At 41.5% G+C, this 17152-nt stretch overlaps 1 protein-coding gene across 1 annotated transcript in view; it reads right to left on the bottom strand.

The window, feature by feature from the left end:
- LOC100017379 (cell cycle control protein 50C-like) overlaps positions 1-17152 on the bottom strand; it is a 32022-nt gene extending 14870 nt beyond the window's left edge. The window contains exons 1-2 of the mRNA XM_007493577.3: positions 16945-17152; positions 8938-9048 (exon numbers count right to left, since the gene is read on the bottom strand). Of these exons, the coding sequence (XP_007493639.2) occupies positions 8938-9048; positions 16945-17145 (312 nt within the window). The 5' untranslated portion in view covers positions 17146-17152. The remainder of the gene's footprint in view (positions 1-8937; positions 9049-16944) is intronic.

Below are 17152 nucleotides of genomic sequence, written 5' to 3'. Positions count from 1 at the left end.
TTCCAACACGTTGAAGCACGTGGGCCAACCAAGAGGGACTAAATAGCTCCATTGGCCAGCAACCATCAATACCCTCCAACTTCTGCTCCGCCATTCCTATTCTCCTTGTGCTTTGTACACAACCCGCTATGCCCACGTAAGCTCCTTAAATTCAGAGTCTATTTCATTTCACTTTAGTCATTGTATCCCCCAGTTCCCTGCATAGTACTTGGTACATAGTGGACACAACCAGTGGTCTGGCCTTCCTTTCCCTCCTCTTTTTTTTTTAACAAAGGACCAAACGGAGGCCCAGATATTTGAATGGACTGGACCAGAATTAGAACCTAGGTCTCTGGAAAGTTCTTATCAAGCCCCTCCAGCCATTTGTCTCTCTTATTCTGAACCTCCACCTAAAAGCAGCATTCTAGGAAAGCTTTCTGCATAGCCCACGAATGGTCCAAGAAGAGACAAGCATATAAAATGGGGATTAGGAATGGGGCATGATGGACAAAGAGGAGGGTAAGGGGGAGATAGGTGAAAGTAAGACAGACTGGGAAGCATAACTCTGGAAGGAGAAAACTCTTCAGCATGTGAGAAAAGGGAACAGTCTGTTATGTGGGCATGGGCAAATCCCCAGACCATAGCCATGACAAGCAGGAAACATCACGGGTGAATGGCGACAAGTCAAACTTAAGAGAAGCATCTTCTCTCATGGCCACCCAACCTGCTAGTTATATTTACTAACTCATGGTTTGAAAAACCATATCCATGGAGTTTGTGTCTGGGTACATGCATACACACACAGACACCCCCACACACACCCCACCCCCCACGCACACAATGAATCTCGATTGTTGGCTCATGACTTTAAAAAAAAAAAAAATATATATATATATATATATATATATATATATATATATATATATAATCCAGATAATGGAATTGACGATACATTTTCTTGGAAGCTGAAATGGGAATTCTCCTTCAGCTAAATTATAGGCCCATATAAATGGTAAAATAAACAGGCAGAGCACATACCACACTGGGGACTGTTGTGTTTTAATAAACTGTTTCCAGTGGTTCTCTTCCCAAAGACTGAGTTCAATGAGAGCGTTCATGGCCACGGTCCCTCCAGTGATTTCTGGTGGCAGGTCAGAATCCGTGGGGCTTCCTCTCTTTATATTCAGTGGGAGCTTTCAGACAGTTTCCCTTTGTTGAAGAACAGAGGGGCTTACATGGGTTTGCCCTCCCAGTTTTCAGCAATGTGTAATATGTGGTGATTCGATAACTGAATGCTCTGTGATTCCCCTAAGTAGTTGGGTCGAGTTTTACAAGAAAGTCACTGCCTGGAAGAAATGGTTAGCAGCTGCTAACACTTCATTTGACTTGGGAAGCTACAAGAAAAATGGAGAACTTCTTACAGAAGGGATTGTGGCCCAGTGGGTTTTACCTTAACAAGCTTTTCTACTAGAATTCGAGTGGCACTAGCTGACGTTTGTGGGGTTGGGGGTAGGGAGGGAGGCAGGAAGAAAGGGAGCTTTCATTTGGAATTATAGGTTTCTTGTATTACAGGTATGTCTCAAAACAGATAGAAAATACAAGAGATACTCTGGGGAGAAGGGGGACAGTTTCTGTACTCAGTAATGTGATCCATATTCCATTATCTTCTCCAAATGTTTTATGTTATTGACCCTATTAAGCCATTGATTTCTCTTCTTCTGAAGCTCCACCTGAAAGCAGCATTCTAGGAAAGTTTTCTGCAAAGCAGACTAAGGACCTAGAAGAGTCAGGTATGTAAAATGGAGAATGGAGTGTGGGGGAGGCTGGACAAAGAGGCCATAGAACGATGAACCATGAAATGATTCATTTTATAGTGAATCCAATGAAGGCATTCTCTAAAGAGTCTGCCATCTTGCAGACCCTTGCATCTGGTATCATCATCCTTCACAGAGGGAAATTAGAGAAGGGTGCAGGACCAAAAAATTTCCCTTGGTATGAAGTGTCTGTTTAGCACCATATAGCTTAGCACTTCATTCCTTTTTTCCTTCCTTCATTAAGGCGGGTTGCAGGATGACAGTTCATCAGTCAAAGGGTCCCCAGTTTGGTAGGACCTGCCAGAGTTTTTACGCTGCTGGTCTAGCCTCTGAGGAACCCAAATTACTTCTATGCCATGATGAGGCACCCAATCGATTTACAAGCCTTCATTAAGTTCCTCTTACATGCAGGAATAATATAGGTCTTATGCTAAGCAATGGGAGGATACAGAGGAAGGTGAAAACATGGTCCTTGCCATCAGGGAGCTCGCAGTTTAATGAGGGAGACAACATGCAAACCACCATACCTATACAAGATATGTAGGGCAGCAGGAAGGTGGCATCAGGCTGGGAGTGAGGAAGACTCATCTTCCTGAGTTCAAATCTGGCTTCAGACACTTACTGGCTGGGGAACCCTGGGCAAGTCACTTGGCCATGTTTACCTCAGTTTCTTCATCTGTAAATGAGCTGGAGAAGGAAATAGCAAACCACTCCAGAATTTCTGCCAAGAAAACTTCAAAGGGTTTGGCACAACTAACATGATTGAACAACAGCAACAACAAATATGTAGAATGTAAAAAGGAAGTCATCTCAGAGGGGCAGCAGTAGCAGAGCAGAGGACACAGCTAATACATGCTGAGGGAAGATTAACTTCAGGTCTTCTTGACTCCAAGTCCATCCTTCTATTTACTGTGCCACTTGGCTATCAATCAAATGAGTTCATACATGTGATTTACAAACTTTAAAACTCTTTTCAAGTAAACACGATGCAGGAAAATCAATTAAGTAGTCTCTTGATCAACAGAACTGGATATTTTTCATCCGTAGAATATTTTGTTGTTGTTCAGTTATGTCGAACACTCTGACCCCATTTGGGGCTTTCTTGACATGTAGACTAGAATGGTTTGTCATTTCCTTCTCCAGTTCATTTTACAGATGAAGAAATTGAGGCCAGTCAGGGTAAGTGAGTTGCCTAAGGTCATACAGCTAAGTAAGAGTCTGAGGCAGGATTTGAACTCATGAAGCTAGGTCTTACTGATTCAAAACTCAGCATTTAAAAAAAAATTTAAAACCTTACCTTCTGTCTTAGAATCAATATTGGGTACTGGTTCCAAGGTAGAAGAGTGGTATGGGCTAGGCAATGGGGATTAAGTGACTTGCCCAGGGTCACACAGCTGAGAAGTGTCTGTGGCCATATTTGAACCCAGGACCTCCCATCTCAGGGCCTGACCCTCAATCCACTGAGTCACCCAACTGCCCCCTAAAGTGCAACATTCTATTCACTGTACAACCTAGAATTGTAGTAGAATACTTCATGAGAGACAATGGGGGGAAGTTGCAGAGAGATGATTTTATCAGGGCACATTTTGCTCAGGGAAGAATGTAGGCCAAACTAGGTTTGGAGGATTTTGAGCATCTGAAGGTTAGCACCTTATATAGGGGGAAAGGGTACTGAAAAAGCAAAGAAGGAATGCGGCCTGGAAACAGGAGAGTTGTGTTCCAGTCCTGGCTCTTCCACTCTGACAATGGGCAAGTTTTTAACTTCTCTATTGTAGCAGTGTTCATTCATTCATTCATTCATTTAGCTGTGTCAGATTGTTCATGATCTTATGGATAATAGCACTCTAGATCCTTCTGTCCTCCACAATCTTCCAAAGTCTGTCCAAACTCAGAGTTGTCGCTTCTGTGAAACAATCTATCGATCTCTCCTTTGTTGTCCTCTTCTTTTGCCTTTAATCTTTCCTAAATTGATAGAGGGAAATATTTTCCAATATGTCTTGTCTTCTTATTATGTGGCCAAAGTATTTAAGTTTCAGCTTTAGTGTCAGACCTTTCAGTGAAAAGTGAGAATCAGTTGTTTTTATTTTTATTTTATTTAAACCCTTACCTTCCATCTTAGACTCAATATTATGTATTGGCTCCAAGGCAGAAGAGTAGTCAAGGGCTAGGCAATGGGGGTTAAGTGACTTGCCCAGGGTCACACAGCTGGGAAGTGTCTGAGACCAGATTTGAACCCAGGACCTCCCATCTCTAGGCCTGCCTCTCAATCCACTGAGCTACCCAGGTGCCCCCTAGAATCAGTTTCTTAAAGTATTGACTGATTTGATTTCTTTCTTATCTGAGGGACTCTCAAAAGTCTTCTCCAGCACCACAATTCAAAAGTGTTGATTCTGCAATGCTCAACTTTCCTTTCAATCCAACTCTCAAAGTTATACATTGCTACCAGAAAACCTAGTTTTGACTATTTTGTTGGCAAAGTGATCTCTGCTTTTTCAAGTAAGCTGCCCAGGTTTACCAGAGCTTTCCTTCAAGGGAGCAAGCGTCTTTTAATTTCACAATCCACTAGAGAAGGAAATGGCTCTAGTACTAAAGAAGAGGCAAGGACAAAGGTGAAAGGAAGCTCAGTTGTGGATGCCTCTGGTGATGAAACGAAAGTCTGATATTGTAAAGATAACCTCCCTGAGGCATCTGTAAAATGGGTCTTATAATTCTCCCATTCTTTATCTCACTGGGTTGCTAGGAGGGTCAAATGGGATAAAGTGGGGGGAAATGCTTCTGTGTCCTTGAAGTACCATGGAAATGGAAATCACTACTGTTACTATTACTATAACTGCCTCTAGAATAAAATAAAAGTCGTAAGCCTGGCGTTCAAGAAGTATCTGAGGTAAGATTTGAACAAGGGACCTCCTGTCTCTAGGAAAATTTTCAGTTTGACTTTTTCTTTTTCTTTCTCTTTCTTTCCTTCTTTCTCTCTTACTTTCTCCTTCCTTCCTTCCTTCCTTCCTTCCTTCCTTCCTTCCTTCCTTCCTTCCTTCCTTCCTTCCTTCCTTCCTTCCTTCCTTCCTTCCTTCCTTCCTTCCTTCCTTCTTCCCTTTCTTTCTTCCTTCCTCTTCCTAAAAACGCATACCTTCTGTTTTAGAATTGATGCCAAGTATCAGTTCAATATCAGAAGAAGAACAGTAAGGGCTAGGTAAATGGGGTTAAGTGACTTGGTCACAAACTTGGGAGTATCAGTTCAAATTTGAACACAGGTCCTCCCACCTTCAGGCCATGAGTTTGGAGTTGGGTGAGACATTAGAGATGATTGAATTTACCCACCTCATTTTACAAGCAAGAAAACTAAAGGTAAAATGGGTTATACAGGTAGTAAATAAGAGCTAGAATTCGTACCCAGGCCCTCTGACCTCCAATCCAGTGTTATGGTTTTCTTTTCCCTCTATACCACAGGGGCCCCCTTTTACTTACTCTACATTGTAGCCTGATTGGACTCAAATCTCATCTTGCATTCTTCCACATACTACTCATGTAGACCAGTCTCCATGTTTGGAATAGACCCTTCTCTTATGTTTTCCTTTTGAAACTTTTCTTTTTAGGCTCAATTCAGGAGTCACCTCTTCTATAAAGCCTTCCTTGATTTCCCTCTAGATGACTAATACTGGTAGTCAATTTAATTCAGCAAATACCAATTTAGGCATTTGCTCTCTCCAAAGTGTTGGGCTAAAGCAATGGAAACAAAGATGAAAAGCAACACATTTCTACTCTCAGGGATGCTAGATTTGGGGGTGCGGTAGGGCTAGTGTAACACTAAGTAAAATAGGAATAATGCAACATATGGTGTGATAAGTTCAAGGGAAAAGTCCTGGAAAAAATGTTTTAAGAAAATATGAGGAATGGCAGCTTCGTTTTTCAGGGGATAGATAGTCAGGTCTGGAGACAGCAGGTCTTGGATTCAAATGTAGCCTCAGACATGTAAACCTTAAAATTTCTTAGACTTATGAATGTTGGAAATTTCCCCATTGGGAAATTTCATACTTGAAAAAAATTTCCTATTGATAGTAAGAACTCTATTGGAATATGAAACTCCTTGGCATGGGAGTATCCTTCTCCTCCCTACTTAAGACTACTTTAGGACAGAAACCTTTTGCTAAACAATGGAAAGGGCTTTGACCTATGCTTAAGCATAGAACAGGAAGTTCTTTGAGTCATGATTGATTTTAGAATTAATACAATAGAGATACTTGGAATGACAGAACCAGGTCTTGGAAACTACAATCTCCACCCTACTCAGAGTAACAGGATTTAGGAAGGGCTGCAGCAAAGATCAAGATTTAATTATTTGAGAATATGACCTTCAACAGACATGTGCAAAGGGGACAGACCTCTGGGCGGTCCTGGGTTAAGCTAGAGCCACCATTGGCACAGGGGAGACATCGACAGTGATTGGTAGATGTGAGAACTGAGGGGAGGGAACTTAGGTTGTTTGCTTAAAGATAGCGGGGTAGGGGGACTGGAGGAGGATGATGCTCTGAAGGGGGTCTGAGAGGAGAGAGGTCCTGGAGGGAGAGCTCCTGGAGAGGTCTTGAAGGAGGCTGTGGAAGGAGAACTCAGGAGGAGTCAGGAGGAGAATTCTCTGGAAACATTTCTTGAAAGGAGGCTCTCTTGAAGGTGGAGCCTGAGGTTGGCATGAGAAGCCTTACCTAGAGAGATCTTGGGTGAGTGATAAAACCAACTGATTGATTTATCTCTTAGGCCTGAGGTCTAGGCCTTATTGGCTTGAGACCCTTCATTCTTATTCCTTTCTTACTTTCTCTCTTTTTCTATTGATTAATCAGTGTATTATAAATTAAATTTCTCTATAAAACCCAGTTGGCTTGGGTATATTCTTAAATTGGGAATATATTCCCTGGCAACCATCTTATATTTATATAAAACCAAGACACAGTAGAAAACATATTTCAGCGGTCATAATTGTTATGTATTTCCTTTGCTCCCAAACATTTTAATTATCACATTTTATGGCTCCCACTCTCTTATCTACAACTATTTAACGCTCAAAACTATTTTAAATCTAACAGACACTTCTTAACTTTGTGACCCTGGGCAGGTCACTTAACCCCAACTGTCTAGCCCTTACTGCCCTTCTACCTTGGAACTGACTAGTTCTGATACTAATATTGTCAAATTATACTACTAATAACTAATCAACCAATAAAAAAAAACAAAAAACCTAATCAAATTAATATTGATTCTAAGACAGAAGGTAGGGGTTTAAAAATATGTGGAAGGGGGCAGCTGAGTAGCTCAGTGGATTGAGAGCCAGGCCTAGAGACGGGATTCCTAGGTTCAAATCTGGTCTCAGACACTTCCCAGCTTGTGTGACCCTGGGCAACTCACTTCACCCCCATTGCCTAGCCCTTACCACTCTTCTGCCTTGGAACCAATACACAGTATTGATTCAAAGACAGAAGGTGAGGGTTTTTATTTTTAAAAAATTATATATAAGGGGAGAAAGAAATAACTTTCAGCTGGGGGGAGAGGGAGGAGGAGAGAAAGAGAGACAAAGACAGACACAGAGGAAGAGAGAAACAGACAGAGGGAGAGAGGGAGAGAGGAAGGGAGAGAGGGACAGAGGAGGGTGGAGGGAAGAAGGGAAGATGGAGAGACAAAGAGGAGGAGGAGGAGGAGGAGGAGGATGTTTTATGGATTGATTACAGTGGACCTTAGTTGGACTTAGAAGGAAAGAGAAATGTCCACAAGTGAGGAGAAATGAATTTAAGGCTGTAGGCTGGCGGGCATTCTAACCTCCACCTCATAAGGAGGGGTATGCAGAGTGGATGGAGCTGACGAAACGACCAAGCTAAAAACCATGCCTTGGCAACAGCCAGCGGTGAGGACAAAATAAAGTGGATGAGCCATGGCGACAATGGAATGCAAAGCCTAAGCTCCTCTCTGGCCTGCGCGGAAGGGAGGAGTCATCATCGGCTTAGCCGTCTGGACACTAATGGAGAGTCACGCATGGGCAGACATTCCTTCCATCTCCCTTCGCTGACTTGCTTTGGGGATCTCATTCATCCTCATCTGCAGAAATGGCCAAGAATGGTGTCAGATCACAGCGATATCTTTGGCGTGGATGTGGTCTTAGACAAACGGGATGGAAGAACTTGGGAGGAAGATGGCAATGTGCAAACTTGATAGAAGAGACAATAATAAATCATGGAAATTTTTCTTTTACTTTCTTTCGATTTACAATTCAAATAGGTCCATGCATTTGCAGATTAAAAAAAAAAAATATATATATATATAAGAGTTACCTCCATAGCACCACTCCAATATACACACGGACACACAGCTTTCTTCCTCAATATATTTTTGTTGTTGTTGTTGTTGTTGAGTTTTCAGTTGTGTCCCACTCTTTGTGACCCCATTTGGGGTTTTCTTGGCAAAGATACTTGAGTGGTTTGCCATTTCCTTCTCTAACTCATTTTACAGATGAGGAAACTGAGGTCAACAGGGTTCAGTGTCTTGCCCAGGGTCTGAGGCCAGATTTGAACTCAGGAAGATGAGTGTTCCTTCCTCAAGTGTCCAGTACTCACTCTCCACTGTGCCGCCTAGTTGCCCACCATGGGCCCCTAGTCAATTCTTTTGAAGAGTAAACACTGCAGAGCAGGTGCCAAGCTGGATTGGTAGAGGGAATCTCTGCATCTGGGATGAAGGTAAAATCACTTCTAGTCCCCATCCCTATCCCTGGAGTCTCAGCTACAGTAGTTTATTGAGTGTTTGCTGATGTACTGATTGCCAGCAGCTAAAGGGCAAATAGACTCCAGCTGCCCTCATCCCCTTCCCCCAGATGTGAGGCTGTATCTTTCTATATGGAGTGGCCGGTTTAGGCTTGTGGACCCAGTTAGAAAGTGAAAAAAAGTAAGGAATCCTCAAACTTGGCCACCAGGAGGTAAAGAAGGAAGAATAAAACCCGAGGAAGGACAGGGATTTTTGTGAAGGCTTCTTTGGTTGGTTCCTTCCCCCCTACTCCCCATCAAGACGTGCCCAGGGACTTTGGGGGAAGAAGTTGTAGCTGAGAACTGCAATGAACAGGCAGCAAGATTGGTTTGGAGTTGTTTGTTGGGTTTTTTTGCATTCTACTTACTGGCATTTTCTCTGGAATGAAGAAAGGAACAGAGCAGGTACATTCTTTGTAGAAATTAGAGGCGTTTTCTCTCAGTTTCGCACAATTTGAGCACATGCTTGTATATGTAATCTTTTAGCCAAAGAAAGAAATAAAAAAGGAAACATGTCACAGTCCAGTAGAAAGTGAAGGGACTTTATGTCCTAAAGCTTCCTGCTAATCTACCCCATGCCAGTCTCCATCCCCCAAAGATTCTTGGAATGAGAAGGGACTTGACGCTTATCTCCTCCAATTCCCTCCTCTTACAAATTTGGAACCTGCAAGCTGGAGAAGAGAAGTGATTCGTCCAAGGTCTCACAGCCAGTAAGTAGCACAGCCAAGTCTTAGGCTTAGGATAGTTCTGGGGAACTCATTCAATCAAATCTCTCTTTTTTTGTCAGGCAAACTACAGCCAGAATAAAGACTTTTTTACTCCGAAAAACCTCAAGGGAAAGGGATTCTATAAGGTTTTTCAGCAGCCTGTCTTGGCCCATTAACTGCTCATGATCAGGAAACTTCTTTGTACTTAATCCACGTCTCTTGGGCTGAAATTTCCTCTTACTCTGCCAGTAGTGGAGACCGAGGCACGACAGGAGCCCTCAGAGGATGTGAGAGCCCTCATTAAATGTCCTTTGGAGGACTCAAACTAAACAGTCTCAAATGCTCGACTTAAACTTTTCTCTTCCATCTTATTCAGCAACTATTTCTATGTTATCTAGAACATATACCATATTATGCAAGTTTACGTCATGTCATAACAACTATAATTATATCATACGTAGCATAAGAAACGTCATCTACAACAGAATATATTATATGTAACACATTCTATATAATTATATGTATATGCTATACTGTATATGTATATAGAGTACTGTGTATACACTATGACATATAATAGAAAACAACATATAGTTTTTCTATAGTTCTATAGGTGTGCAGAGCATTTACATGCATTGATCCTTTGATTCTTACAACAACTTCTGGAGGATGTGAAATAAGAAATTGAGGCAAAGAGAGGTTATATATATACAGCCTGAGGTAGAATTTTTTTTTAAGCCCTTACTTTTGTTTTTAGAATCAATCCTAAGTATTGTTTTCAAGGCAGAAGAGTGGTAAGGGCTAGGTAATGGGGGTTAAGTGACTTACCCAGGGTCACACAGCTAGGAAGTGTCTGAGGTCACATCTGAACCCAGGACCTCCTATCTCTAGGCCTGGCTCTCAATCTACTGAGCTACCCAGCTGCCCCTCTGAGGCAGAATATGAATCCAAGTCTTCCTGACTCTATACCTTATACTTCCTCACTGCTACATTACTTCCTTACTCAGCTTTGTGGCACTGATGTCTTCAGTTACCTTCCAGTTCACCCTTCTCTAGAAGCATTAGCATTTGTTAAAAGAGTTTGTCCACCAAAAGGAGTGAGCTTTGAATGATTTGGTTCCAGACTGGAGGGTGAGGGGCATATGGCCCTGTTTTCCAGCTCTAAATCACAACCGAGAGCCTATATTTCCAAGCTGGAACACGCACAGTGATCTAGTCTGACCAGCTCCTTTTACAGATGAGGAAACGGAAATCTAGAAGGGTATGGTGAGATAGACTGTGAGGGGACAGTAATGGATCCTATTGCGGTCCATCCTCTCCCATGAAGAGAAAAATGATCTCCTGTCTTTTCAACGGCAAAAGCTCTTCCCAAATTGTCACCCTAAGTTACCTTCCTTAAATTATTCCAGTTCTGATTTTAGTGGACAAGATCTTTTCTTCTGTATCATTGGGAATACATTTATAATCAACCAAAGGAAAGCAAATGACTGGAAAACAGTTCAGCCACCTCAGGCTTTGGCATGCAGGAAATATTGATTTCTCTTAATGCCTCCTCTTTCTGGGATGGAGATTAATTAGGAGGTGGCTATTCAGAGGGAGCGGCTGCCCCAACTTACCCCAGACCAGTGGGCAAAGGAAGGTAGAGAGGATGGCAGGCGTGTAATTAGATTTTGCTCCCCAGAACTCTAAATCCCAGCGTCCCACTTTCCTTCTCATGTTACATCCTTACGTTTTGGAGTTATTGGATATTAGTTTAACTCTTACACAGGGATAGAGGTGTGGAAAAGGAAAGTGTCAGTGACTGGGTACATGCATTCACCAGCTTACTTTGGCACGCCTCCTGTACTTTCATCTCAAATGCTATTCCATTCAACTCTCATCATTCTAAGTCAGTCATCATCAGCAACACTACCATGACTACTGCAGTGGGGAAGGGTATGCAGAGTACCCAGGGGATTAAATCATAGCTGACCAGTTCATCTTCCCTTCCTGAATTCTTTCTCCATTTTCTTCCCTGAGTTCTCAATGCCAAGATCAATGTTATATCCCAAGAAATGAGGATAAAAGTCAGCTTAGTCACCATAGATATTCCAGTGTCTAATATTACTATCACGATTCTTCCATATCTCCACTGTCCTCCCCCAGGAGACCCATTGGCCTCTGGATGGGATGGGTGCCCTTTATCCAGATATTTTTGCTTCCTGGCAACTGAAATTGTATTAAACGTGGACTCAAGGGACCACGGCATGCTGTTTAATCAGCAGATGTAATCATGGAGATATGGAAATGATACAGTGCATGAGAAACACAAATATCTGGAGTGGGAACCCAAGGACACCACCCTGGAAGATAGAGACGCCAAGGAAATATCAGGATACCTCTAATCGGTGACTGGGGAGAACAAGATGGGGGTACTGCATTCAAGACTGTTCTCTGGCATATGGTGACTCTATAAAACTGGACAAATCTCTTAACCCCCCGAAGGAGGCCCGGAAATTCACTAAGAAAAGACTTTGGGAAGTCTACAAAAGAACCTTGCCTTGCTAGTGAATATAACGACAATCAGCTGGATATTTCAAGCCAACTACTTGAAAAATGAACATAATTTTCAACTTTTACCAACTTCTACCAGAGTACACCTCTCTTTGAGGAAGATCTGAGATAGCATTTTTCTCAGAAAGCATTACAATCCAAAGAGCTAGTAAGAATGAGAATTGTCGCAGGGGACTTTTTAACCTGTCTTTACCAACTTTGCTTATTTTTTTTTCCTGTTCAATTGCCTTTGTGATGTTGGCAAAATGGGAGAGACATGGCTACTTAAAAAAGAATTAAACAAGGTTTATATTTATATAAAAAAATCTTGTATCTCTTGGACAGACACTACAGACATACAATGGGCTAGGTCCTGAACAGAGTAGTAGAAGATCAGGTTGGATTGCTCTGGGAAAATGTGCAGTGATTTTTTCAATGATGCAACAAATACCCCAAAGAGGGTTATAAAAAAAGAATGAGAAGGGAGAGACAGATGGCTCTGAGAATACAATGGTGCTTCTGAGTTTTAAAATATCTGGAGGAAGGCTTTTGTTGAATTTGAGTAAATTCTCTCTTTCCTTAACTATAGAAAGAGTTGAACTCAGATAATATGTTGTACCCCAGAAGTCTTAGTGCAATTTTAAGTCACTAAAGTCTAAAACTGCAGTGGGACATTGGGGACACATTCTCTCTATAAAGTACTTTGTAAACTTTAAAGCATTATAGAAACCTGAATAATAATAAAAAATTAAGTTCCTTTCTAACTTTCCTCCTCTATGGCAGATGTGCATACTAAACCTGTAATGTTGATGAATTTTGTTTGTTGACCATTTTCCAGGGAATGTTCCAGTATCCTGATAAATATAAAAAATTCTTTCTCTCTGTTTTTCTTTAGTTGTGCAAGTTTGGAATTGGGGAAGTTTAGCCTGGCAGGGATTTGGGGAGGACATGAGAGTTGTCTCAAAGGATCTGAAGCACTGTCTAGAGGAAGAGGATTAGACTTTGCTTGACCTGGAGTGCAGAGCTCGAAGCAATGCGTCTGTGGAAGCATATTAAAAACCTCTGTTTCAGTAAAATTGAAAATAGGAAGAAATAATATTTCTGTTTGAAGGTGGGTTGGGCTGAAGACAAAAGGTCTTTCTTAGGGAAATGGATTAAAGGTGGTAACCCAAATTTAGAACAAAAGAGTCTCTCTTCACATGAAACATTGCTTTCCCCATCCCTGAAATGATTGTGCTATGGAGCCATCTAAGGGCAGGCAGTCTCCAGGCAGGAGGGAGGATGACTTCAGGGACCAGTCTTTTCAGTCCCTGAGGGAAGGGATCCAGGGAGGACGTGAGTAGTGATTATTGTTTGGGACAGTTAACAACTACATTTTATTTGAACATGTTATGATCTTTGCCTTGTCCAAGATTTCTATAAATATTACCTCAAATTGTCTTGGGGAGAGAGAAAGAGAGAGATCTGCCAGAGTGTGGGGGAACTATGCCAGTTTGGAGGTCTCTAAGCCAGAAATGGCCTGGATATTAGATTGTTAGAAGAAATAAAATAGCTTCTGGCAGACTTGTGTTTAAGGTTTATAAAGTGTTTTACATATATTATCTCATTTGATTCTCACAACAACCCTGTGTTGTTGTTCAGTCATTTGCCATTTGTGTACAACTCTTTGTAACTCCATTTGGGTTTTTTTGGCAAAGATACTGGAGTGGTTTGCCATTTCCTTCTCCAGCTCATTTTACTGAGGCAAATAGGGTTAAATGGCTTATCCAAGGTCATTGAGATAGGAAGTGTCTGATGCCAGTTTTGACCTTAGGAAGATGTCTTCCTGACTTTAGAGCATTTTATGCAATGTTCCACTTAGCTGACCAACAATTCTATGGATAGGTACTATTATTACTCCCATCTTACAGATGAGAAAACTGAGATACACATGTTAAATGTCTTGTCTAGGGTCACAGAGCTAGTAACTGTGCAAGGGAGGATTTAAACTCAAGTTTTTCCTGACTTTAGGTCTAGTGCTCCCTCCACAGTGCCACTTAGTTTAGTATGGCATCAAGATATCTTTTTTTCTTTGATGGATGGAAGTTTTAAAGAGGCAGATTTAGTCTTGCCATAAAGAAAAGTTTCTAGAAAATTGCAAATATTGAAAAAGCTGTCTTGGGAGTGAATGGGAACCTCTTGGCCAGAGAGCTTTCACACAAAGAATGGATAATTGCTTGTCAGAGAGGGGCTCCCTTTTTCAGATACAATTTGGTATAGATGGCTGCTGAGGTTTCATCCAACTCTTGACTCCTGTCAAGTGCTAAATGAAGTTTTGACTCTAACCCTTAAGAAAGATTTCTATTGCAGTATACTTACTGCCTTATTTGGAATTATGCACAAAGGGCTTTAAAAGACTGTCTGCCCTTTGATCCAGCCATAGCACTGCTGGGTTTATACTCCAAAGAGATAATAAGGGAAAAGACATATACAAGAATATTCACAGCTGCGCTCTTTATGGTGGCAAAAAATCGGAAAATGGGGGGCTGCCCTTCAATTGGGGAATGGCTGAACAAATTACAGTATATGTTGGTGATGGAATACTATTGTGCTCAAAGGAATAATAAATTGGAGGAATTCCTTGGGGACTGGGACAACCTCCAGGAATCGATGCAGAGTGAGAGGAGCAGAACCAGGAAAACATTGTATACAGAGACTGATACATCATGGCACTATCAAATGTAATGGACTTCTCTACTAGCAGCAATGCAATGATTCAGGACAATCCTGAGGGACTTATGAGAAAGAACACTATCCACATTCAGATCAAGAACTGTGGGAGTAGAAAGGAGAAACAGAAGAGAAATGCTTGATCACATGGGTTGAGGGGGATATGATTGGGGATGTAGACTCTGAATGATCACCCTGGTGCAATGATCAATAATAGGGAAATAGGTCTGGATCAATGACACATGTAAAACCCAGTGGAATTGCTCATTGGCTATGGCAGGAGAGAGAAAGAACATGACTTATGTAACCCTGAAAAAATCTTCTTAATCAATTAAATAAAAATTTTAAAAGTATACTTACTACCTTTTATGGGCACATAACTGGCATTAGCCTTAGTATAACTCTTTTCTCTTCCTCTCTCCTTTCAAGGAGAACTTTATTTCTTAAACAGCTTACTAATTAAATTGGCAGTGGTCCTATGTCAGATGTCTCCACCCTTCGTTTCAGGCTTTATCATTCTTAGTAGAGCAAATTTGTTTTGCTGAAAAGGTGATAGGCACCAGAGTCCCATGATGTTCTGATTAAAAGAGGGATCTCAGGAATTTTTCTCTCTTTCTTACACACACACACACACACACACACACACACACACACACACACACACACACCATTTTCTAACTGTTTAGTCTCTTCTGACTTTTCACAATGAACACAATCTGTGGATTGGATTGCCATGAGGGCACCCTGTTAAAAAAAAAACAACTCATATTTGTTTTCTTCTCTACCAGGATGCTTTTTCACCCTTGCTCCTGGCACTGCAGACAGACATGGCATCACATAGTTGAATGCCACAGAGGATCCAAAGCCCCTGTCTTGGAATACACCTAATTACGTATTGTCACGTAGAGAAAGGAATGAGCTAGATTTAGGGTAAGAAGACATAGATTCAAATCCTGTTCTGTCTGTAGGTTTCCTTCATGTTGCAGCACAAGCTTCCCCAAGAGGTCCTCCCAATGCCCTTAGTTGCGAGTGCATTCCCTTCCCAATCTAATATGCATTCATATATACCTTCCAGAGACAGTATTTCATTTCTTAGAGCAACATAATAATCCATGGTATTCATATATCATAGTTTGTTTAGCCTTCCCTTAGTTGACAGTCATCTGCTTTGTTTCCAAGTCTTAACTATCAACAAAAAGTGCTACTATAAATATTTTGGTGTGTATGAGTCTTTCTTCTTTTAAAAAACTTCCTGGGGATATAAACCCAGTAATGGAATCTCTGAGTTAAAGAATACAGAGATATTAACCATTTTATTTGCATAATTCCAAATAGGAGAGGTCTATGGAGCAATCATTCTAAGTGATTAAAAGCTACTTAATTAAAAAAATGAATATGCTAACCTTGGAGCCAGGAATTCCTGGGTTTAAGTCCTGCCTAACATGTATTGGCTACATTACCCTGGATAAGTCTTTTTTTTTTTTAAACCCTTACCTTCTATCCTAGTATCAATTCTAAAACAGAAGAGCAACAAGGACTAGACAATGGGGATTAAATGACTTGCCCAGGGTCACACAGCTAGGAAGAGGTCACATTTGAACCCAGATCCTTCTGATTTCAAGCCTGGCTCTCAAACCACTGTGCTACTTAGCTGCCCCAACTAAATTTCTTAGGGCTCTAGGAAGTTCTCTTAAGACTGTAAGTTGCAGATAAGCTTCTGACTTGCATAGATAGAGGGGGCTTTCCTCATCTAGTACTCATGCCAGTGAAATCTCAAGTCCAGTTCCTATTGCTGTGTATACTTATGTATGTACACGGTACCCCCTCCAACAGAAAGTAAGCTTGTCTTAGTGTCTGTTACACAACAGCTGAAACAAGGTGTTTAACAAATGCTTGGCGATTGATTGATCCTATCAAACCCAGTCTGTGTAAGTCCAGGATCCTTGCATGCCATATATTCGAGTGATCAGGGATAAATGATTTCCCTTTTCTGAATTTATTTCTTTATCTGTAAAATGAAGGGGGTTAGATGAGATTATTTTTTAAAAACTGAATTTTATTTTCAGTTACATGTAGAAATAAAAATAAAAACCTTTCCTTCCATCTTGGAATCAATACAGTGTATTGGTTCCAAGACAGAAGTGCGGTAAGGGCTAGGCAATGGGGGTTAAGTGACTTGCCCAGGGTCACACAGCTGGGAAGTGTCTGAGGCCAGATTTGAACCCATCTCTAGGCTTAGCTCTCTATTCCCAAAGCCATCTAGCCATTCATGGTTCTATATTTTTGTACTCTGGACTTGTCCAGATTACTTCTTAATCTACCAGATTTGGATGCTTGCCTTAAAACTTACTCTTCTGTCCAGACACCCCTTCCCCAGCCCCAGGCAGTTTGCCTGTTCTGTATGGAAAGCAGGAGACCAGGACAAACCTCAATTTCCTTGACACTCTTTGCAGATAATATGAGGAGGATGCCCATGCCAAGAAAGAATGCTCCAGTGGTAAAGAAGCCAGGGAGGACTGCCCAGGCTGTGAGGTGAGATCTCCAGGCTGGCAGCCGCTGCTGTTTGAATGCAGTATTGTCGGGCATTCTGGATAGCAGACCCCGAACATCATTGCTATTCCTCTCCATCTTGGTT

Source organism: Monodelphis domestica, chromosome 4, assembly GCF_027887165.1.
Source record: "Monodelphis domestica isolate mMonDom1 chromosome 4, mMonDom1.pri, whole genome shotgun sequence".
Lineage (NCBI taxonomy): Eukaryota > Metazoa > Chordata > Mammalia > Didelphimorphia > Didelphidae > Monodelphis > Monodelphis domestica.
Note: the sequence above shows the minus strand (reverse complement) of the source record. Positions and strands in the feature narration are given on the sequence as shown.